The sequence below is a fragment of the Hydractinia symbiolongicarpus genome, chromosome 1, assembly GCF_029227915.1.
Source record: "Hydractinia symbiolongicarpus strain clone_291-10 chromosome 1, HSymV2.1, whole genome shotgun sequence".
NCBI lineage: Eukaryota > Metazoa > Cnidaria > Hydrozoa > Anthoathecata > Hydractiniidae > Hydractinia > Hydractinia symbiolongicarpus.
In genome coordinates this window covers 14,386,589-14,410,361 of record NC_079875.1, presented here as the reverse complement: position 1 = coordinate 14,410,361, position 23,773 = coordinate 14,386,589, and the positions used below count along the sequence as shown (strand labels likewise).

Sequence of the window (23,773 nt, the reverse complement as noted above, 5' to 3'; positions counted from 1 at the left end):
GCAGTCAAAAAAATTATTGCTCGCCGCTGTAGCATATCATGTTAGTTTTATGTTTCAATTTTATTGTGGCCAGTTTCGTAAGATGTCACTGTCATTTTTCACCCCATGGATAAGTAAGGACAACCTAGACGTCTGAAATTAACACGTTTATGATGCCATCAAAAAACCTTAAAAACTTCATATTTATGTAACGGTTTGTCAGAGTACGATACCCTATACATTTCTTTCTCAGTTGTTTTACACACTATAAACAATGGATGCAATGGATAGACAAATTTAAGCATAAAGTTCTTATGCACCTGCAATATTGCTCTATTATCAGAAATATATTGCAACATATTAGAGACGGAATATATGGGACGTAAGAAATTTGTCTTGTTGATTATGTTCTAAAGAGACAACGGAAATTGTGATTGTGGTTTAGACAGAGCAATGTAATAGAAAGTACGTCAAGAAATGTGGGAAAAGGAACTGAACAAAAAAATTAGTTATACAGAGACAACGGAAATTGTGAATGTGGATTAGACAGAGCATTGTAATAGGAAGTACTTCAAGGGATGTATGTGTGAAAAAAACTGAACAAAAAGAAAAAGTTATGTAGGTGAAGTAAAGTTACAGGTGTCCTGATTGCATAAGCAATTGTATTAATGCATGCCAACTACAAACTGAATACTTGTGAAGTACCAGCGTACCAGATAAAAGAAAGAAGTCATTAATTATTTTAACATAAAACATTTGACTTTTGTCTTTCAACATGTTCTGTCTTTTACAAACACCTGGCACAAGTGGCTATTGTAGCAAGGGTTGACTGTAATTGGTACTTAAGTTTAATTAAGTTTTAAAAAGTTAAGTTTTTATCCGCAATATTTTTGCAATGCTTGGTCCAATTTACACCGAAAGACATTTTTCAGCATTTTTTCATGACTATTTCTCTTTTGCATTCTTGAAAATTTTTAGCAGCTCACTGTCAACTACGAGTATACTTATTTAGTCAGAGATTTTAGTTTTAGTTCTGTTCTGTATAATATCAAACTTTTCAACTTCAAACCTTTTAAGTGTTTTCCTGTGCAATTATGTACAATAGTTGGTCAAAATTTCTGATGTCGCAAAATGGTTATAAAGGCAGATAAAAAAAAAGAAAACATTTAAATGATGCAATAACACTAATTTGACCAATGGATAAAATAATATTGTTGGTTATGATATTTTTTGAAGCATTGGGCAACAAAAAAAGGTGGGACAGGCTTGAGGCATAACGTGTTTCCTTTTTTTACAAGAGCAAACAAGGCAATGTTTTGTTGGGTTATATTTCTTCTCCATTGGTGGATGTGGCATAAGATAGTGCAAAGCATTTTAATTTACATCTTCCCTGTATTTTCGAAGGTACACACAGTTATAAGTTTACTTGTAGTATTTTTTATTTTTGTGTTTTGTGTTTACCTGCCATTATTGAACAGTCTGCCATGGAAAAAGCTGCAGCTAATGTGTTAAGCTTCATTTCATATACCATATCAGTTAAAACAGATAAAAAAGGGTGTTGTGCATTGCAAAAAGACTGACCAACAAAGTCCATCAGATCCCAGACAGTAATGTTGTTTTTGTGTGGACATCTATTTCGTTGTCACCTTTTGCAAGTTGTTTCCTTCCGCAACACTTATATTAAAGAGTTAATTGATCAAAAATGATTGTGCAGCTCGATTACTGCTTTTCATTTGTGCCTTGGTTATAACATTATGCCTTATCAATGCAGTTGAAATCTTTATATTTGTAAAATCTAGGTGAATTAAAGCAGATGGTTAAAGTTCACACCATATTTCAATATTTAAGATAATTCTTAGTTGTATCCTGGACTAACCACTTTATTCAACAACAGAAGTTTTTTTGTTTATCATTTGGATACTTAGAAATTATTTAGTACTTTAAAATACTTTAAGCTACATGGGAATTCAGAGAAACTTTATTAAGATTATACATAAGTTGCCAAGGCCTCCACAGGAATTAGGTAGGGATTTCATGTCCCAGTACAAGTGAAATGCACTGTCAGAAAAAATGTCGGTGTAAATTTCGTAAAAAATAGACCTATAAACACACTTCCAAGGGCACTTAACAAATTCCATAACCTGTTAAAACAAATTGGTGTATTTATGACCTAATTGGTGTATAAACCCCTAAAATGTGACACTTTTGGAACACCTGAATGGTTATATATATTCCACCAAATTTTCCTCGCATAGCATTCTCTCTTTGAGTCAATCTGTCGCAGGAGATAATGAAATTATTTCCAATTGTTTTTAAGTTATTTATCCTTAAACTTAAAAGGGCAATGCAATAGTTTCGCTAATCTTATTTAAGTAATTGACATTAGTGCCGTAACATCTAGGAAGTTGAAAAATAAAACATTTTCTTTTATCAGCAGGTAAATGAACACATCCACTATCACAGACACTACGTTTTATTATATAAGATGGCATTTAAACCATACACCTTGATATTATGAAGAAAGTATAGAGAAATTCTTATAAGTGCTCTACTTCCCTGTCCTTTTCTTGAGGGCAAAAAATATTATTATTATTAATAGATGTCTCCTGGCCGAAAAATCTATTGATCAGACAACAAATATGTTAAAAAAAGTATTATTCTTTTTAAAAGATAGAAAGTCAGCTTCTTTTATTTATTATTTATCAATTTTCAACAATTTATACTAAAGAATGGATATAATTAAAACTTATTTCTGAAATTTTGTTTGATTTTTAGGCCTGTCTGGGTAGGAAAGGGTTTTTTTAAAAAATATATATTTATTTTTTTATGTTAATTTGCTAAATATTGATGATAACAGGGTTCATTGCAATTTAATTGTGTCACGATTTTTCATTCTGTTCAAGTGTTATCTACACACAAAATTATTAAAGTATCAATATAAATAGATTCAGCAACTTTCTGCAGTTCCAGGGATATATTTTTTTCAATTCAGCGACATCAGTTAGTGATATTAATCAAACATTTGTGTTATTGTTATACATTTCTCTCTTCCAGGTTGTTTAAATTAAGTTTTATTCCTATCTTGGTTTTGTTTAGGTTTACTTGCTATTGCCGTTCATGACATAAATTTATATTTTTTGCTCATTCTTACAGGCAGCATCGTGTGAAAAGCAACCATATAAGCCATGTAAGTTTAAGTTCTGTTTTTGTTTTGTTCTTGGATATTACCAGGTACATATATTGAATTTGGAAATTATCTAAAATTTGGAATTAACAAATAATTTAAATTCACTTTTATTGAGCATTTAAAATTTGAATTGAAATAAGATTTTAATCATATATAGTCAAAATTGTGTTAAAATTAAAAATGAAAAGACTTAATTAGTCACGCTTTATTTTGTCCTAAAATTCGGAATAGTTTTTTAGTCTTTTTTTAGTCTTTTCTCCTAAAATGTGACCTTAAAGTCTCCTCAAATCTACTGAGAAATTATGAACTTTTAAATCTGTGTCTACCCTGCTAAAGAAATAAACATGATAACCAGAGTACATAGCTAATTTAAATTTTTAGTAAGAAAATAGTGGGACAATTAATCAAAACTAACATTGTTTCTTTGTTCTTAAAGGGGGGGGTAAGCTCTAATTTTTCATTTAAAAAAAACCCAGTAGCTATAACAAAAAAAACTTGAAATACCTATTTTTTTCAGCTAAAAATTTTATCGATTTTGTAAGAACTACATGTTTACTACGCTCATTTTGTTATTCTGAACCCTTTGCAATTTTAAAAGGATTTGGTGACGTTTTTTAGTTCAGAAAGTGTAGTTCGACATGTCCAACTTTTGCTAAGTTTTTTCTATTGAAATTAACAAAATAGTTAATGAGCTATTGTTTAAACGAAAGATTTGAGCATATTTTTTCAGTTTCTGATCATAACCAGTGCTAGTCCATAGTAATAACCTTAATTAGAAATTTGTTGAATTATAATTATTATACACGCTTTTTTTTAAAAAGAAGGTTTTTACAAAGATATGTGTTATTTTGCTGATTGTATAAGTTGAATTACAAATGTGTAGTCGAAGAATATTTGCATATGTTTGAGGTTACTTCTCCTTAAAATAATAGTCTGAAGAAAACTGTCAGTTTGAGCCTAAATCGATAAATCCTTCAAAACTTCACTAAACATTACATTGATAAAAAATCTTTGTGTCAATTTACTGGCATTTGTTAAACTCTGCGTTGTTAATAAAAGCAAAAAGCAAATTTTTTTTTTTTTTTAATTTTGTTATCAAGTTTTCTAAGCTTAAAGGAATGTTCGCCTATATTTATTCAAAAAAAATATATAATAATATAATTGAATATATTTATAACTGAATATAATTTGAATTAACATTTAGTGTATGGTAAAAAAACTATGGCAAAAGAACTGTCGCATTTGAGTATGGCCGCGTGGGTGTCACCAGCATTGGTGACACCCAAGGGTACTCTAGGGCATATCTATCTCATGGAATATGGCGAAAAGGGGTTCCTCTATGCCCAAAAAGATATCGTAAGTTTTTTATTAATTTTTTTTTTTTTTAGAGAAGGATCAACAATGTATATATGTTTTGACAATATATATACATACACAGCTAAATAATATATTTACATACTTACAAGTAAAATTCATTTAAAAAAGCTTATTCACTAACATAAATTGTGTCATGATATGTAGTGTGTTGGTTGTCTCAAAGGACATTCAACATAAAGGATATTATATTTTTATCGTTAGTGTGCGGCTTTTTACTCATCCCTTGTGTTTATTGAAGGTTTTAATAGCTTCATATGGAGAGCTTCCTGAGTCATTAATTTAAACACATTACTGTGGGAGTCAATTATTTTTATAGCACTAAAAGAAGGTTGCACTTTACATGAATTAAAATGCATTTTCACAGGTTTTCCCTCTTGAATATGTTCTTTAATCGCGTAATCAAATGTCGAGCTGTCTGCCCAACATAGCACGACTGACATCGTGAACATGTGATTTGGTAGACTACGTGACTTTTGAACAATTCCTCTACAGGTGTTTTGAGTGAGGGAAGGATGGATTGAACCTTTCGTATTGTTGAGATCACTTTACAGGGAGCATCTATTTGTCTAAGGCAACGTTCAAAATTATCAGTGACTTTTCCCCTATATTGAAGAAAAATCAATTTGTTCTTGCTCGTCTCGTGCTCTTAGATCTCTGTCTCTTTTTTCAGTGCATGATCTTGTCTGATGTCTTTTCAATGATAGGGTTATAGAACGAAGCAGGGTATTGGTTATGTTCAAGTATCGTTTTTGCCTTGTTCAGACTTTCGTGAACGTTTGCCTGTGTGCTGCATGAGTTGTAAATTCTGCAGACCATCCCGGAAACAACAGATCGTTTGTATTTAATCGGTGCGAAGGTTTGACAATTCATTGTAAGTCCCGTACCAGAGTCTTTGGTATACCATGTTGACAATAGCTTTCCTTTGTTGCGAGCTTCATATCGAGAAATGGAATTGTAGCATATTTTTCATGTTCAATAGTAAAGCTTAGCTGTGGGTGGTGTTCATTTATTTCCGCAAGTTTTTCATCAATTTGGCCGGACCTAATATCGCGAAGAATATCATCCATATACCTTGCATACAACTTGGCAACCCCTTTGATTCTAGGATCGAACTTGCTCAGCCAACCGTTGACAAAATTGGGCGCTGGAGGACTGCCCATAGCCAAACCATCCTGTCAATATATACCGTTGTGTGTCAACATCAAGACGTCGCAACTGCACATGATTGACTGCTTTACAAAAGTCTCCTTTGAAACAGGGGGTTGTTCGTACTTTCCAGAGTATAGCAGGTAAGCACAATGATTTATTGCTTCCACGACGATGAGCTTACATCAAAACTAATGACTTCTTCATCCTCATTCAAGTTTATTTCTCCAAGAGACTCAGATATTGTTGATGTACTAATTTTACATTCTTCGACATTCGATCGCAATCGCAAGAACTGGCCTTAATGGTTTGTCAGTTTTATGGACTTTTGCCAAGCCATATAGTCGCGGTGGTTGGCTTCCGATAAGTTTGAGTTTGTCATACAATGATTCACTGATCTTGTTCGAGCCTTTCAAGCCTTGCAAAAGTTCAACAATGCGCTCCACCTTTTTCAGGATAGGGTGTTTTGCATTCTTCCGAGTTTTTTCATATTTTTTGAATTGCGGGAGCTTAATAATTTTATCAAGTTTTTCTTTATATACACTACATTCCATTAAACAAATGCTGATCCCTTTATCGAACGATTGTTCTCCTTTAAGTAACGAAGTGTCATTTGTATGTTATGTGAATTCTTCTGTTTTTGACAACGTTGGACGTAAGCCAGTGTTTTAACTTTGATATCAGTCATAACTTCATCACTTACTTTGTTTCTTTTGCAATAGCGTAAAAGATCGTCTAGCTCCGCAAGAAGATCATTTTTGTCAAAGTTTTCTAAAACAGCATTTCTCGGAACGTTCCCTTAGACAAATAGATGCTCCCTGTAAAGTGATCTCAAGAATACGAAAGGTTCGATCCTTCCTTCCCTAACTCAAAACAGAGAGTAGAGAAATTGTTCAAAAGTCACGTAGTCTACCAAATCACGTAAGTCGTGCTCTGTTGGTCAGACAGCTCGACATTTGATTACGCGATTTAAAGAACATATTCAAGAGGGAAAACCCGTGAAAATGCATTTTAATTCATGTAATGTGCAACCTTCTTTTAGTGATATGAAAATAATTGACTACAACAGTAATGTATTTAAATTAATGAATCTGGAGGCTCTCCATATGAAGCTATTAAAACTTTCAATAAACACAAGGGATGAGTACAAAAGCCGCACACTAACAATAAAAATATAATTTCCTTTATGTTGAATGTCCTTTGAGACAACCAACACACTATATATCATGACACAATTTATGTTAGTGAATAAGCTTTTTTTAAAATGAATTTTACTTGTAAGTATGTAAATACTTTTTAGCTGTGTATATCTTTAGCAAACAGTTTAACTGTTTTTTATATTCTGTTTTAGTGATTGACCTGAATTGGAGTTAAATCCGATATATATTGTCAAAACATATATACATTGTTGATCCTTCTCTCAAAAATTGCTGAATTACATTCACATTGTTTCTACCAAGAAAGTTTTTTACCAAAGTTTAATTTTTAATCGTGGTTTTTGCATGCAATGTAGTGGGATGTAAGGTTATGAAAAGTAATGATGTTTCAGCTTATTGTTATGCTGTGTCTTTTTATTGTAAATGAAATGTTTGTCTTTTTTTCTAGTCATTTTATGCGATTGATGGGGATGTCAGGATAAATTTATCAGAAAAAGTTTTCATTGACTTGGAAAAGGGTGATTGCTTCCATGTCCCAAAAGGTAAAGTCTTTTACATTTCCAAATTAGGTTATTAACAACTATATACATTCGTTGATGCTGTTTGACAATAGTTTTAAGGTTTTTTTTTGCCATTAAAGTGTGATAAAATGGCAATTAACACTAATGTGGTACACAAGAATTTAGGCTTATGTAAATGAGGTTAAAAACTTGCCGAAAATCCTCAAAATTATTTACACATTTGTCAGCATTTTGCTTTTTTTTTTTTTTTTTTTTTGACTGATTTGACTGATTTTTTTTTTATGGTATTAATTTGATAAAATAATTACTGTACAAAATCACATGCCAATTAACAAACACACTCATGCATTCTTAATTAAATGGCTCCTCCAATTTAGTACTGTTAGTGTTTCTCTTACGAGACTTTGAATTTATAATTGTCCATGAGTGTCTTTTTAATTTAAAGTATTTTACTTAAGTGAAATTTTGTTATAAAGATCTCTATTTGTATAAAACCTGTATGTCTATATAATAATATCCAAGCTTTAAATATCTGTGTGAATCTTTTTTTTTCAGATTTTATGTGAGGTAATCATACTAACAGGGTGCGTGTGGGTTTTTCCACAGGGTTACAACTACTTGCTTTATTTACAATTACACTTGCGTGTTAATTAGGTCTCCTAGGTTTGAAGGCGAGACATAGTAGATGCTACTTTTAGTCGAAACGTAATATAAGTTGAATTCTCGTGTTCTATTTTGTCCAATAAAACGATTTAATATTATATATTTTTAACTTAGCAAGCTTGGTAAGGGCAGAAAAAGCACAAAACAGCAAGGAACAATTAAAGAGGAACTAGCAAGACAAGGCCAGGGAGTAGGCAAGGCAAAACAGTCAATAATACTAAAGTAAATTGCCTTAGAAATTAATTTCTAAAAAATCTCAAACTGAAATTTAATTTATTTGTTTTTTGAAACTTCGCTTTTTTATTTATTTTTAAATTATTTTTTAGTCTCATTTCTATTTTTTTGTTTTGAATAGTGGAACATAACTTTTCTGAACCCCTCCTCCCCTGAATTGTTCTTATTTATGACAGATCTGTCCATACTTTGTTGAGGCTCGTGTTCTTCTAACACAATGAAAGTGGCTATGCACGCCCTGTATACTTTGTTTTTTGTTTTCCATTAAAAACGCAACTTTTTGATTGTTTAAAAATTACAAAGACCGTGTATTTGGAGCATTTTTTACTGTACTATCAAGAAAAAAAGCAGCCGTTATACATATTATAAATAAAAGGGCAATGCAGCGTCTTTAAATTGGATAATTCGATCACCGTAATATAATAAATAAACATGTTCTGATGAGTTTTTCTATGTTTGTAAACAACATATTAAATTTCACATCAGGGATATTAATAAAAACAGTAGAGACAACATCTTTATACCGTGATAAAAACACGAAAGGTAACTAGCAAACTAAAAATTAAATCATTTTTTTAAGTTAATCTGTGTTGCTTGATGTTTTTCATCGGTCAAAAATATGTAGCCCAAAAGGTAGGTAGGTATAGCCTTCTCTGTTGTTCTTTCATTGAAAGTATATTTCTTACTGTAGCTACTACTGTGATAGGAAATCTGATTTTAATAAACAACGCTGGATAATTACATTCAGTGCTGCTTATCATAGCGTTTATCGTTGTCATTTTTAGCTAGCTAACACATATCACAGACATTTTTACGACAACTATAATATAATTTCTGTAACGAAAAATCACAAGAGACAATTATTCCATAGCACAAGCAATTTGGTAGCCTGGAAACTTCAAACCAAAACCTTTTTATCTGTTTTGTCTCACTAATGTGGAAATTTTCATTGCGATCTGTCACATTGCACATGAGATTGCACATGCTATTTTTGTCCAATGGATTGTGCTTACCACTTTTTCTCGGACATAATTTGCCTTTGTTATTTAGCTGTGTGCACAAAAAATGACTGTTTGAGTGCCTTTAGTTCAAACGCTTATTGGTATTCAAATTAAAATTTCACCTATATACAAGGGAAATGGTTGAAATTTTTTATAGGCCCACACTATTGACATCAGAGAATAAGCCTCGCTAAGCTCAAATAGCTAGCTTAGCTGTACGAAAATGCACATAAAAAAATTTTAGTGGTCTCAGTGGACTTTTTACTGCCTATGCTGCAGTCTATAATATTACATGTCTCAGGGATATGTATGGTTTGTAGTAATCTGATGACCAGAATAATCACAACAGACGAGCACCTTTTAAAATAAAAATTTAATATCCATGTCTTTGGTAACTTAATTATGGTAATTCTCTTTTAATGGTTGGTTATAAATTAAAGTTTAGAATTTTCTGCAATTTCAGCAATTTTAATATTGAGGGAAAGAGAGTTTTTTTCATTCATATTATGTAATGACTTTTTAGCTGCAACGAGACTTACCCCCGCCCCCCCCCAATGCTGGGGGGGGGGTGTCTATGCTAATTTGATAAACATTTACAGATGTACCTAGTATCACTTATCTGCATTATGTTCTGCATAAATAATTAAGCAATACTATTCAGAATCGTGAAAGGAGCAGATTTAACTAATATTATTTTTCATTACTTTGCAGGTTACGCATACAAATTGGACAATGTGTCCAATGGATCACGCACGGTGCTATTTTGTCGCTATGAATAAATGTATGTATATACGTTCATTTTATTAATTATTCATTTATTCATTTTGCGTGACAGACAGACGTTTACAGGTATTATAATATAGATGGGTTATTGGCTTGAAACTTTTTATGGGGTGTTTTTGGACTAGTCTTAAGAACAAAGAATATATTGCAAACTATTTTTTACAGGTCTGGTACCAAGCAAAACAACAACATAAATGTATGTACCAATAATTATATGTATATATTTCTTAACTTATTTCTTAATTTATTTATTATTTGGTCTAACCTGGTAAGCATTCAAGCAGTATTATAAGATGCAAGTTTTTAAAACAGTGAAACTGTTTACTATTTACTCTTCTGGCATCCTTGTTCTGACAAATGCTACAATTGAGCTGTTAGAAAATAATTTTAAGGGCAAACTTATATTTCTTTATATATGAGGGAGTTTTTCCACAACCAAACTTGACAAAAGTGATTCATAACTTTTGCTGCTCAAACCAAGGCTACATAAACTTCTAACATCGTTGTGAAATCGACTTAGAACAGATAGTCGTTCACGACATTCGACATTCCTGTTAAGTTTCTGTACTTTCAATTAGTTATTGTTTTTATGGCTTTTCTTTTACAATATTTAGGAATGAGTGTTAAGCCGTTGTTACTCCTAATTTCAAAAACTTTCTCTTTATCATACGTTTTTGCGACCTCATTTTCATCCTCTATTAAATCTATAGTTTCATCTTCTGTTTCTTCATTATTAGTATTAAATAATTTTTTTGAATTTTTACATGTTTTTTCAACTATGTTTAGTGAAATCTGAACCTAGTTAGTAAAATCAATCAAATCCCTCAATTCATTTAAATCCTTTAAATCATTTAAATTTGGCTTGGTATGGACCATTCCTGAATCATAGAAAACATGCATCGGTACAGTATGATGTTTGGCTCAACTAATTAAAAATATATGCAAAACCATAACTTAGTACACTGTTCCTAAATAATATCAAACATATAAGAAGGAATTTTTGTTTGCGTAAAGAGTGCTAATAAACCTATTTAATTTGTCAGCCATAGTGAGCAATAAAGATTGTCTATTCTGGTTCAGGCCATGGATTTGTTTTGTTTTTTCTACAGTAAAATTAGATGAAGGCCTATTTGATGGGGGCAAGAAGGTGCAACTGGAGAGCACCTTTTTTTATATCGCCAGTTGATCCTCATTCTTCCTGACTGTGTGTGCACTTACTTCCAGGCCCCGCAGGCACAGTTTTAAATGGCCTCACCAATGTTGTATTTGGCGTTGCCTATTAATGACTATGTATTTATAAGTGGAGATTAATTTTTGAGAGACTTTTGCCAGTGTTCATCTTGTATTCCACCCATCTGGCATTGGTGGAGGGGGGTAGGGAGAAAAAAGGAAATTGTTGTGGGACTTAGTTTTATATCTTAAATATTTTTTTAAGATATTTTTAATTTAAAAATCTAGCGTCTAGATGTTCATATTTGTGAATTTTTTTTAAATTTAAATGTTGCTTTAATGGGAATACTGCTATTTATCATAATTTTAAACTTGATAAAAGATATGTGTTTATACTCATATATGGTAAATTTAAATTAGGAAGCCTAGAAACATCTCGAATAGACTCTTCTTTACTCAATTAAAATTCTCAACTTGTTGGATACAAATTGATTGATTTGAGTTTATTCCTTGTTTTTTAGCCATAAAAAGTTTCATTGGAAATTTTTGGATCCTGAAACATTTTCTGGCTCTATTTTTTTGTATACAATTAATTCAAATATGACTTGCCGTTCATTTATAAAGTATGATGCATATCTTTTTCAGGCGTAGTCATAAGAAACAGAGATAGGGTCTGATTGACAACGCTTCTGGCTTTAATATCCTTTTTTATTTTTTGTAGTGCCCTGTCAATAATAAGATGCAAATAAGGTTTGACCCATTTACCAGGATATGTGGTTTACGTGTTTATTCCCTGACATCACAAGAATTATGTAATAATATCTTGGTGAAGAAAACTAGAGAGTAGGGCAGCTGGACTTTACATTTTGTTACACCAACGGATTTGTTAAGGCCTCTGACAGAGTTTTAGGTCAAAAACAAGTTAGCCACTGAACATGGGGCCAGGCTAAAACCTTGGTAGCTGAGGCAAGTAGGTGACCCACAAAATAGTGCTTTAAGAAACAATATTCTTTCTAGGAAATAATAACATTAAAAGGCAATAAATTGCAAGGCACATCCTTATCAAAGACAAATCCCAGATAGATTTTGCAGGCATTCATGTATTTGTTGTTTCAGATAAGCTAAAATAAGGTCGTTGTCAGCATAATTAAAAGGTAATGGTCCAATATGTTATAGCCACATATCCTTAAAAAACTATCATTAGGTATCATGCCATATTGTAGAAGGCTAATAATGTTAGCCTAGAAATCTGACATATGCCGTATTTAGTGCTACAAGTAAACTGTACTGTACATTTTCGCAAGAAATAATTCTTCACGTTGTTTAGGATTGTTTGGAAATGTACATGTTTTATGATCTTAAATAATGCAAGGTAACATTTCAAAGGCTAATATGAGAAGTCAATTGGTACTCTGGGTGAATATCCCATAGCCTTATATTGTGAAAATCAGAAGTACAATATTAGTACAATATGGGTTATTGGCTTGAAACTTGTTATAGGGTGTTTTTGGACCAGTCTTAAGAAAAAGGCGTATATTGCAAACTATTTTTGACAGATCTGGTACCAAGGAGAACAACTTCTGACATGAAATCATATGATTTATGAGTAGGGCTTTACAAGACAGTAATGAGTCGTTCTAGGCTTGTGATCATACTAATTAAAGATTCAGGCTAAATGAACCAGTCATAACATGTTAGAGCAACATGTTTATTAAACTGATTTTAAAGATCTAGTTTACATAGGTTTATTGCCCCACATAAGTAAACTACTGCATCAGAATTTTCATGATATTATCCTTGAAAGCATATCAGATATCTTTTATTTCACGAAGACTTTGCTGCAAATAAAAACAAACGTTTTGTTTTATGTAAAACACCCCTGTTGCAGCAACTAAAGTAATATTAGTATTCACAACTTCATGGTGGTTTTGTTCGAAAAATAATACTTTGCAGTGCTAGTTTTATAATAGCTATATAATAGCTTCTTATTTTATGGCTTAAAATGATGTTTATGATATGAACACAGCTATATCAAGCTAAATTCAATGCATAAATTTCCTTTTTTATTGTCTTCCACTAATACATTGTGACATTAGCTTGTCTGTGGACTGACATTGGCACCTGGAATAACCTAAAATTATTGGACCGTCTAGATACTAAGTTGAGTGCCTGTTACTGGCCATAATGAGATGCTAGGATCACATTTGAAGCATGTAGAACTACTACATCAAAAGCTTAATTCTGTTTGTACCAAATCTAACCATAATGGCTCATAACGAACCCACATCTAACGGATGGGTTTGTCTTGAATGACGAATTTGTCAGGCTAATAACATTTTTATGGAAACTACTTTGGACTGCAATACACACACTTTCTCTAATCTTTGGGGATAAAAAAATTTCCTTGTGCAAGACAGGTAATATCAAAGCAGTTCAATTTTTATCTGTATAAGCAAAATGATGCTTTTTCAATCTCATCTGATTAATCCTATTATGCAATGTGAAACATACCAGCATCAGTTGCTCACAAAAGACCGTTAAGGGCATATTTGAGCAGACAACCTTTCTATGTAGGGGCCATTTAAAAAATTCTGCAGTAGCGTTTTTAGAACCACCCCTCTACAAAGAAAACTTCAGACTATCTGTTTCTTGTGGCTTTGGTCCTTACATACTTTAAAAAGATTGACTTTCACAAGAATTAAAATTTCATAAATTTTAATAAAACTCTGAAAATGGCATCCAAGGGAATATTTGCTTGTTGTTTACTGCTAAATTGAATTGAACAGATTTTATGTGGGTATAATTATAGTTTTTTTTATTAACCTAATTTCTATAATACCCTGAAAATTTTGACAAATTGGTTTACTGTTGAAATTTAAGTTCTGTGAAATTTAATCTGCTTAAATTTCTCCCAACATAATTAAGAATATATGATTAATACTGTTGTATGAAAAACATTTCATAACTATTTCTTAAGCTATAAAACTAACTTCCACATCATCCCGTTTTACCCTGCGTTTCTACAGTGGGTTACTATTGCTTTCTGAGGAGAGATCGTGTAATTAGGGTAAATATCTTTATTTATATGTGTAAAATTTTTATACCAGTACAATGTAGGATGAAAATGCTTGTCTGCTATTTTGTAACATTACATAAAAAAGTTAGTGAAAGCTTGCGTGAAACATTTTCTGTATTTTGCAATTTATTTATTTAATATGATCAAAAAATCATGATTTGCAAAAAATAATTAAAAATAAAATTAAAAATTTTTTATGACTGTATGGCTCATTACAATGGCTTTATGTGGAGTTGTGTTAACTGTTTTGCAAAGTCATTGTTTTGTATTAATGACGCTAGCAAACTTGAATATTAGTTAAAAGCTTAGAAAGGCAACATTTGTCAGGCGAATGTAATAGTCAATGGTGATCAATGACAAGTTACACATGGCTCAATTAAAGATCAGCATTCGCCAAAGCTAAATACTGATTAAGGATTGCAGATATGAAAAAGGAAAAGCTTTATTGAGACTCGATTGTAATGCTTAATTCTTCATTATCACATCAAAAATGGATTGTCTTAGAATAGATTAAGAAAGGAAAAAGATTGTAGCTATTGCCATGAATATTATGTTTTAATGTACAAGTTTTAGTATTTTTTTACAGACATAGAAAAGTGAGGACTCGTTTTAGGAATAGATAGTTATTAACAATTGTTTGGAAAAAAACTTAGTCAGGGATATCAACAGCAACAACATGATCAAGAAAAAAGCCTCTTAAAGTCTGGATAATAATCTATGTCATTGAAAACCTGTTAAATCTGGATATTAATTGTGTGGTGGAAACCTGTTAAGGTCTGGATATTCATCTCCGTCGTGGAAACTGTTAAAGTTTGGATATTATTCTATGTCATGGAAAACCTGTTAAAATCTGGATATTAATCCATGTCATGGAATAATCTGTTAAAATCTGGATATTAATCTCCATCATGAAAATCTGTTAAAGTCTGGATCTCAATGTTTGTCATGTAAAACCTATCAAAGTGTGTATATTAATCGTATGGTGGAAAACCTGTTAAGGTCTGGAAATTTATCCGTCAGGGAAATCCTCTACCATCTGGATGTTATTCTTTGGAATACCTCTTAAAGTCAGGATATTAACCTATGACATGGAAAACCTGTCAAAGTCTGGATATTTATCTATGTCACGGGAAATCTGTTAAAGTTTGCATATCAATCTGTGTCACGGAAAACCTATCAAAGTGTGAATATTAATCTCTGGAAAAACCTGTTAAAATCTGGATATTAACCAATGTCATGGAAAAACCTGTTATAGTCTGGATGTTTATCTATGTCATGGAAATCTGTTAAAGTCTGGATATTAATCTATGTTATGCAAAACCCCGTTATATTTAGATATTAATCTACCAGGTGGGAAATCCTTTAAGGTCTGAACATTAATCTCTGGAAAAACCTGTTAAAGTCTGGATGTTCATCTATGTCATGGAAAAACCTGTTACAGTCTGGATGTTAATCATGTCATGGAAAATCTGTTAAAGTCAGGACATCAATCTGTGTCATTGAAAAATTTGTTGCAGTCTGGATATTTATTTATGTCATGGAAAATCTGTTAAAGTCTGGATCTTAGTGTTTGTCATGTAAAGCCTATCAAAGTGTGGATATTTATCTATGTCATGGGAAATCAGTTAAAGTTTGGATATTAATCTATGTCATGGAAATCTGTTAAAGTTTGTATATCAGTTTGTATCACGGAAAACGTATCAAAGTGTGAATATTAATCTCTGGAAAAACCTGTTAAAATCTGAATATTAATCAATGTCATGGAAAAACCTGTTACAGTCTGGATATTTATCTATGTCATGGAAATCTGTTAAAGTCTGGATATTTATCTATGTCATGGGAAATCTGTTAAAGTTTGGATATTAATCTATGTCATGGAAAAATCTGTTAAAGTCAGGACATCAATCTGTGTCATTGAAAAATTTGTTGCAGTCTGGATATTTATCTATGTCATGGAAAATCTGTTAAGGTCTGGATCTCAGTGTTTGTCATGTAAAGCCTATCAAAGTGTGGATATTAATCGTATGGTGGAAAATCTGTTAAGGTCTGGAAATTTATCTGTCAGGGAAATCCTCTACCGTCTGGATATTAATCTTTGGAATACCTCTCAAAGTCCGGACATTTATCTATGTCATGAAGAATCTGCTAAAGTCTGGATATTTTTCTATGTCATGAAAAAACCTGGTAATGTCTGGATATTAATCTATGTCATGGGAAACCTGGTAAAGTCCGGATATTTATCTATGTCATGGGAAATCTGTTAAAGTCTGGATATTTATCTATGTCATGGGAAATCTGTTAAAGTTTGGATATTTCTCTATGTCATGAAAAACCTGTCAAAGTCTGAATATTAATCTATGTCATGGAAAACCTGTCAAAGTCTGGATATTTATCTATGTCATGGGAAATCTGTTAAAGTTTGGATATTAATCTATGTCATGAAAATCTGTTAAAGTTTGTATATCAATTTGTGTCACGGAAAACGTATCAAAGTATGAATATTAATCTCTGGAAAAACCTGTTAAAATCTGGATATTAACCAATGTCATAAAAAAACCCTTTACAGTCTGGATGTTTATCTATGTCATGGAAATCTGTTAAAGTCTGGATATTAATCTGTGTCATTGAAAAATTTGTTACAGTCTGGATATTTATTTATGTCATGGAAAATCTGTTAAAGTCTCGATCTCAGTGTTTGTCATGTAAAGCCTATCAAAGTGTGGATATTACTCGTATGGTGGAAAACCTGTTAAGGTCTGGAAATTTATCTGTCAGGGAAATCCTCTACCGTCTGGATATTATTCTTTAGAATACCTCTTAAAGTCCGGATATTTATCTATGTCATGAAAAATCTGCTAAAGTCTGGATATTTCTCTCTGTCATGAAAAAACACTTTACAGTCTGGATGTTTATCTATGTCATGGAAATCTGTTAAAGTCTGGATATTAATCTATGTTATGCAAAACCCCGTTAAATTTAGATATTAATCTACCAGGTGAGAAATCATTTAACGTCTGAATATTAATCTCTGGAAAAACCTGTTAAAGTCTGAATGTTCATCTATGTCATGGAAAAACCTGTTACAGTCAGGATGTTAATCTATGTCATGGAAAAATCTGTTAAAGTCAGGACATCAATCTGTGTCGTTGAAAAATTTGTTGCAGTCTGGATATTTATCTATGTCATGGTAAATCTGTTAAGGTCTGGATCTCAGTGTTTGTCATGTAAAGCCTATCGAAGTGTGGATATTAATCGTATGGTGGAAAATCTGTTAAGGTCTGGAAATTTATCTGTCAGGGAAATCCTCTACCGTCTGGATATTATTCTTTGGAATACCTCTTAAAGTCCGGATATTTATCTATGTCGTGAAAAATCTGCTAAAGTCTGGATATTTCTCTATGTCATGAAAAACCTGTCAAAGTCTGGATATTTATCTATGTCATGGGAAATCTGTTAAAGTCTGGATATTTATCTATGTCATGGGAAATCTGTTAAAGTTTGGATATTAATCTATTTCATGGAAAAATCTGTTAAAGTCAGGACATCAATCTGTGTCATTGAAAAATTTGTTGCAGTCTGGATATTTATCTATGTCATGGAAAATCTGTTAAGGTCTGGATCTCAGTGTTTGTCATGTAAAGCCTATCAAAGTGTGGATATTAATCGTATGGTGGAAAATCTGTTAAGGTCTGAAAATTTATCTGTCAGGGAAATCCTCTAACGTCTGGATATTATTCTTTGGAATACCTCTTAAAGTCCGGATATTTATCTATGTCGTGAAAAATCTGCTAAAGTCTGGATATTTCTCTATCTCATGAAAAACCTGTCAAAGTCTGGATATTTATCTATGTCATGGGAAATCTGTTAAAGTCTGGATATTTATCTATGTCATAGGAAATCTGTTAAAGTTTGGATATTAATCTATTTCATGGAAATCTGTTAAAGTCTGCATATTAATCTGTGTCATTGAAAAATTTGTTACAGTCTGGATATTTATTTATGTCATGGAAAATCTGTTAAAGTCTCGATCTCAGTGTTTGTCATGTAAAGCCTATCAAAGTGTGGATATTACTCGTATGGTGGAAAACCTGTTAAGGTCTGGAAATTTATCTGTCAGGGAAATCCTCTACCGTCTGGATATTATTCTTTGGAATACCTCTTAAAGTCCGGATATTTATCTATGTCATGAAAAATCTGCTAAAGTCTGGATATTTCTCTCTGTCATGAAAAAACACTTTACAGTCTGGATGTTTATCTATGTCATGGAAATCTGTTAAAGTCTGGATATTAATCTATGTTATGCAAAACCCCGTTAAATTTAGATATTAATCTACCGGGTGAGAAATCATTTAACGTCTGAATATTAATCTCTGGAAAAACCTGTTAAAGTCTGAATGTTCATCTATGTCATGGAAAAACCTGTTACAGTCAGGATGTTAATCTATGTCATGGAAAAATCTGTTAAAGTCAGGACATCAATCTGTGTCGTTGAAAAATTTGTTGCAGTCTGGATATTTATCTATGTCATGGTAAATCTGTTAAGGTCTGGATCTCAGTGTTTGTCATGTAAAGCCTATCAAAGTGTGGATATTAATCGTATGGTGGAAAATCTGTTAAGGTCTGGAAATTTATCTGTCAGGGAAATCCTCTACCGTCTGGATATTATTCTTTGGAATACCTCTTAAAGTCCGGATATTTATCTATGTCGTGAAAAATCTGCTAAAGTCTGGATATTTCTCTATGTCATGAAAAACCTGTCAAAGTCTGGATATTTATCTATGTCATGGGAAATCTGTTAAAGTCTGGATATTTATCTATGTCATGGGAAATCTGTTAAAGTTTGGATATTAATCTATTTCATGGAAAAATCTGTTAAAGTCAGGACATCAATCTGTGTCATTGAAAAATTTGTTGCAGTCTGGATATTTATCTATGTCATGGAAAATCTGTTAAGGTCTGGATCTCAGTGTTTGTCATGTAAAGCCTATCAAAGTGTGGATATTAATCGTATGGTGGAAAATCTGTTAAGGTCTGGAAATTTATCTGTCAGGGAAATCCTCTAACGTCTGGATATTATTCTTTGGAATACCTCTTAAAGTCCGGATATTTATCTATGTCGTGAAAAATCTGCTAAAGTCTGGATATTTCTCTATCTCATGAAAAACCTGTCAAAGTCTGGATATTTATCTATGTCATGGGAAATCTGTTAAAGTCTGGATATTTATCTATGTCATAGGAAATCTGTTAAAGTTTGGATATTAATCTATGTCATGGAAATCTGTTAAAGTTTGTATATCAATTTGTGTCACGGAAAACGTATCAAAGTATGAATATTAATCTATGGAAAAACCTGTTAAAGTCTGGATGTTCATCTATGTCATGGAAAAACCTGTTACAGTCTGGATGTTAATCTATGTCATGGAAAAATCTGTTAAAGTCACGACATCAATCTGTGTCATTGAAAAATTTGTTGCAGTCTGGATATTTATTTATGTCATGGAAAATCTGTTAAAGTCTGGATCTCAGTGTTTGTCATGTAAAGCCTATCAAAGTGTGGATATTAATCGTGTGGTGGAAAATCTATTAAGGTCTGGAAATTTATCTGTCAGGGAAATCCTCTACCGTCTGGATATTATTCTTTGGAATACCTCTTAAAGTCCGGATATTTATCTATGTCGTGAAAAATCTGCTAAAGTCTGGATATTTCTCTATCTCATGAAAAACCTGTCAAAGTCTGGATATTTATCTATGTCATGGGAAATCTGTTAAAGTCTGGATATTTATCTATGTCATAGGAAATCTGTTAAAGTTTGGATATTAATCTATGTCATGGAAATCTGTTAAAGTTTGTATATCAATTTGTGTCACGGAAAACGTATCAAAGTATGAATATTAATCTATGGAAAAACCTGTTAAAGTCTGGATGTTCATCTATGTCATGGAAAAACCTGTTACAGTCTGGATGTTAATCTATGTCATGGAAAAATCTGTTAAAGTCAGGACAACAATCTGTGTCATTGAAAAATTTGTTGCAGTCTGGATATTTATTTATGTCATGGAAAATCTGTTAAAGTCTGGATCTCAGTGTTTGTCATGTAAAGCCTATCAAAGTGTGGATATTAATCGTGTGGTGGAAAATCCATTAAGGTCTGGAAATTTATCTGTCAGGGAAATCCTCTACCGTCTGGATATTATTCTTTGGAATACCTCTTAAAGTCCGGACATTTATCTATGTCATGAAAAATCTGCTAAAGTCTGGATATTTATCTATGTCATGGGAAATCTGTTAAAGTTTGCATATCTATCTGTGTCACGGAAATCTGTTAAAGTTTGTATATCAATTTGTGTCACGGAAAACATATCGAAGTGTGAATATTAATCTCTGGAAAAACCTGTTAAAATCTGAATATTAATCAATGTCATGGCAAAACCTGTTACAGTCTGGATGTTTATCTATGTCATGGAAATCTGTTAAAGTCTGGATATTAATCTGTGTCATTGAAAAATTTGTTGCAGTCTGGATATTTATTTATGTCATGGAAAATCTGTTAAAGTCTGGATCTCAGTGTTTGTCATGTAAAGCCTATCAAAGTGTGGATATTAATCGTATGGTGGAAAACCTGTTAAGGTCTGGAAATTTATCTGTCAGGGAAATCCTCTACCGTCTGGATATTATTCTTTGGAATACCTCTTAAAGTCCGGATATTTATCTATGTCATGAAAAATCTGCTAAAGTCTGGATATTTCTCTCTGTCATGAAAAAACACTTTACAGTCTGGATGTTTATCTATGTCATGGAAATCTGTTAAAGTCTGGATATTAATCTATGTTTTGCAAAACCCCGTTAAATTTAGATATTAATCTACCAGGTGAGAAATCATTTAACGTCTGAATATTAATCTCTGGAAAAACCTGTTAAAGTCTGGATATTTATCTATGTCATGGGAAATCTGTTAAAGTTTGGATATTAATCTATTTCATGGAAAAATCTGTTAAAGTCAGGACATCAATCTGTGTCATTGAAAAATTTGTTGCAGTCTGGATATTTATCTATGTCATGGAAAATCTGTTAAGGTCTGGATCTCAGTGTTTGTCATGTAAAGCCTATCAAAGTGTGGATATTAATCGTATGGTGGAAAATCTGTTAAGGTCTGGAAATTTATCTGTCAGGGAAATCCTCTACCGTCTGGATATTATTCTTTGGAATACCTCTTAAAGTCCGGATATTTATCTATGTCGTGAAAAATCTGCTAAAATCTGGATATTTCTCTATCTCATGAAAAACCTGTCAAAGTCTGGATATTTATCTATGTCATGGGAAATCTGTTAAAGTCTGGATATTTATCTATGTCATAGGAAATCTGTTAAAGTTTGGATATTAATCTATGTCATGGAAATCTGTTAAAGTTTGTATATCAATTTGTGTCACGGAAAACGTATCAAAGTATGAATATTAATCTATGGAAAAACCTGTTAAAGTCTGGATGTTCATCTATGTCATGGAAAAACCTGTTACAGTCTGGATGTTAATCTATGTCATGGAAAAATATTTTAAAGTCAGGACATCAATCTGTGTCATTGAAAAATTTGTTGCAGTCTGGATATTTATTTATGTCATGGAAAATCTGTTAAAGTCTGGATCTCAGTGTTTGTCATGTAAAGCCTATCAAAGTGTGGATATTAATCGTGTGGTGGAAAATCTATTAAGGTCTGGAAATTTATCTGTCAGGGAAATCCTCTACCGTCTGGATATTATTCTTTGGAATACCTCTTAAAGTCCGGATATTTATCTATGTCGTGAAAAATCTGCTAAAGTCTGGATATTTCTCTATCTCATGAAAAACCTGTCAAAGTCTGGATATTTATCTATGTCATGGGAAATCTGTTAAAGTCTGGATATTTATCTATGTCATAGGAAATCTGTTAAAGTTTGGATATTAATCTATGTCATTGAAAAATTTGTTGCAGTCTGGATATTTATTTATGTCATGGAAAATCTGTTAAAGTCTGGATCTCAGTGTTTGTCATGTAAAGCCTATCAAAGTGTGGATATTAATCGTATGGTGGAAAATCTGTTAAGGTCTGGAAATTTATCTGTCAGGGAAATCCTCTACCGTCTGGATATTATTCTTTGGAATACCTCTTAAAGTCCGGATATTTATCTATGTCGTGAAAAATCTGCTAAAGTCTGGATATTTCTCTATCTCATGAAAAACCTGTCAAATTCTGGATATTTATCTATGTCATGGGAAATCTGTTAAAGTCTGGATATTTATCTATGTCATAGGAAATCTGTTAAAGTTTGGATATTAATCTATGTCATGGAAATCTGTTAAAGTTTGTATATCAATTTGTGTCACGGAAAACCTATCAAAGTATGAATATTAATCTCTGGAAAAACCTGTTAAAACCTGGATATTAACCAATGTCATGGAAAAACCTGTTACAGTCTGGGTGTTTATCTATGTCATGGAAATCTGTTAAAGTCTGGATATTAATCTATGTTATGCAAAACTCCGTTAAATTTAGATATTAATCTACCCGGTGGGAAATCCTTTAACGTCTGAATATTAATCTATGGAAAAACCTGTTAAAGTCTGGATGTTCATCTATGTCATGGAAAAACCTGTTACAGTCTGGATGTTAATCTATCTCATGGAAAAATCTGTTAAAGTCAGGACATCAATCTGTGTCATTGAAAAATTTGTTGCAGTCTGGATATTTATTTATGTCATGGAAAATCTGTTAAAGTCTGGATCTCAGTGTTTGTCATGTAAAGCCTATCAAAGTGTGGATATTAATCGTGTGGTGGAAAATCTATTAAGGTCTGGAAATTTATCTGTCAGGGAAATCCTCTACCGTCTGGATATTATTCTTTGGAATACCTCTTAAAGTCCGGACATTTATCTATGTCATGAAAAATCTGCTAAAGTCTGGATATTTATCTATGTCATGGGAAATCTGTTAAAGTTTGCATATCAATCTGTGTCACGGAAATCTGTTAAAGTTTGTATATCAATTTGTGTCACGGAAAACATATCGAAGTGTGAATATTAATCTCTGGAAAAACCTGTTAAAATCTGAATATTAAACAATGTCATGGAAAAACCTGTTACAGTCTGGATGTTTATCTATGTCATGGAAATCTGTTAAAGTCTGGATATTAATCTATGTCATTGAAAAATTTGTTGCAGTCTGGATATTTATTTATGTCATGGAAAATCTGTTAAAGTCTGGATCTCAGTGTTTGTCATGTAAAGCCTATCAAAGTGTGGATATTAATCGTGTGGTGGAAAATCTATTAAGGTCTGGAAATTTATCTGTCAGGGAAATCCTCTACCGTCTGGATATTATTCTTTGGAATACCTCTTAAAGTCCGGATATTTATCTATGTCGTGAAAAATCTGCTAAAGTCTGGATATTTCTCTATCTCATGAAAAACCTGTCAAAGTCTGGATATTTATCTATGTCATGGGAAA

General features: G+C 32.1%; 1 protein-coding gene across 1 annotated transcript in view; it reads left to right on the top strand.

Annotated features, from left to right (window-relative positions):
• The window catches only part of LOC130641570 (uncharacterized), a 67,191-nt gene extending 56,908 nt beyond the window's left edge, over positions 1–10,283 (top strand). The window contains exons 51-55 of the mRNA XM_057448432.1: positions 3,133–3,166; positions 4,371–4,522; positions 7,295–7,388; positions 9,977–10,046; positions 10,214–10,283. Coding sequence (XP_057304415.1) covers positions 3,133–3,166; positions 4,371–4,522; positions 7,295–7,388; positions 9,977–10,044 — 348 coding nt within the window. The 3' untranslated portion in view covers positions 10,045–10,046; positions 10,214–10,283. The remainder of the gene's footprint in view (positions 1–3,132; positions 3,167–4,370; positions 4,523–7,294; positions 7,389–9,976; positions 10,047–10,213) is intronic.
• Positions 10,284–23,773: the final 13,490 nt, after the last annotated feature.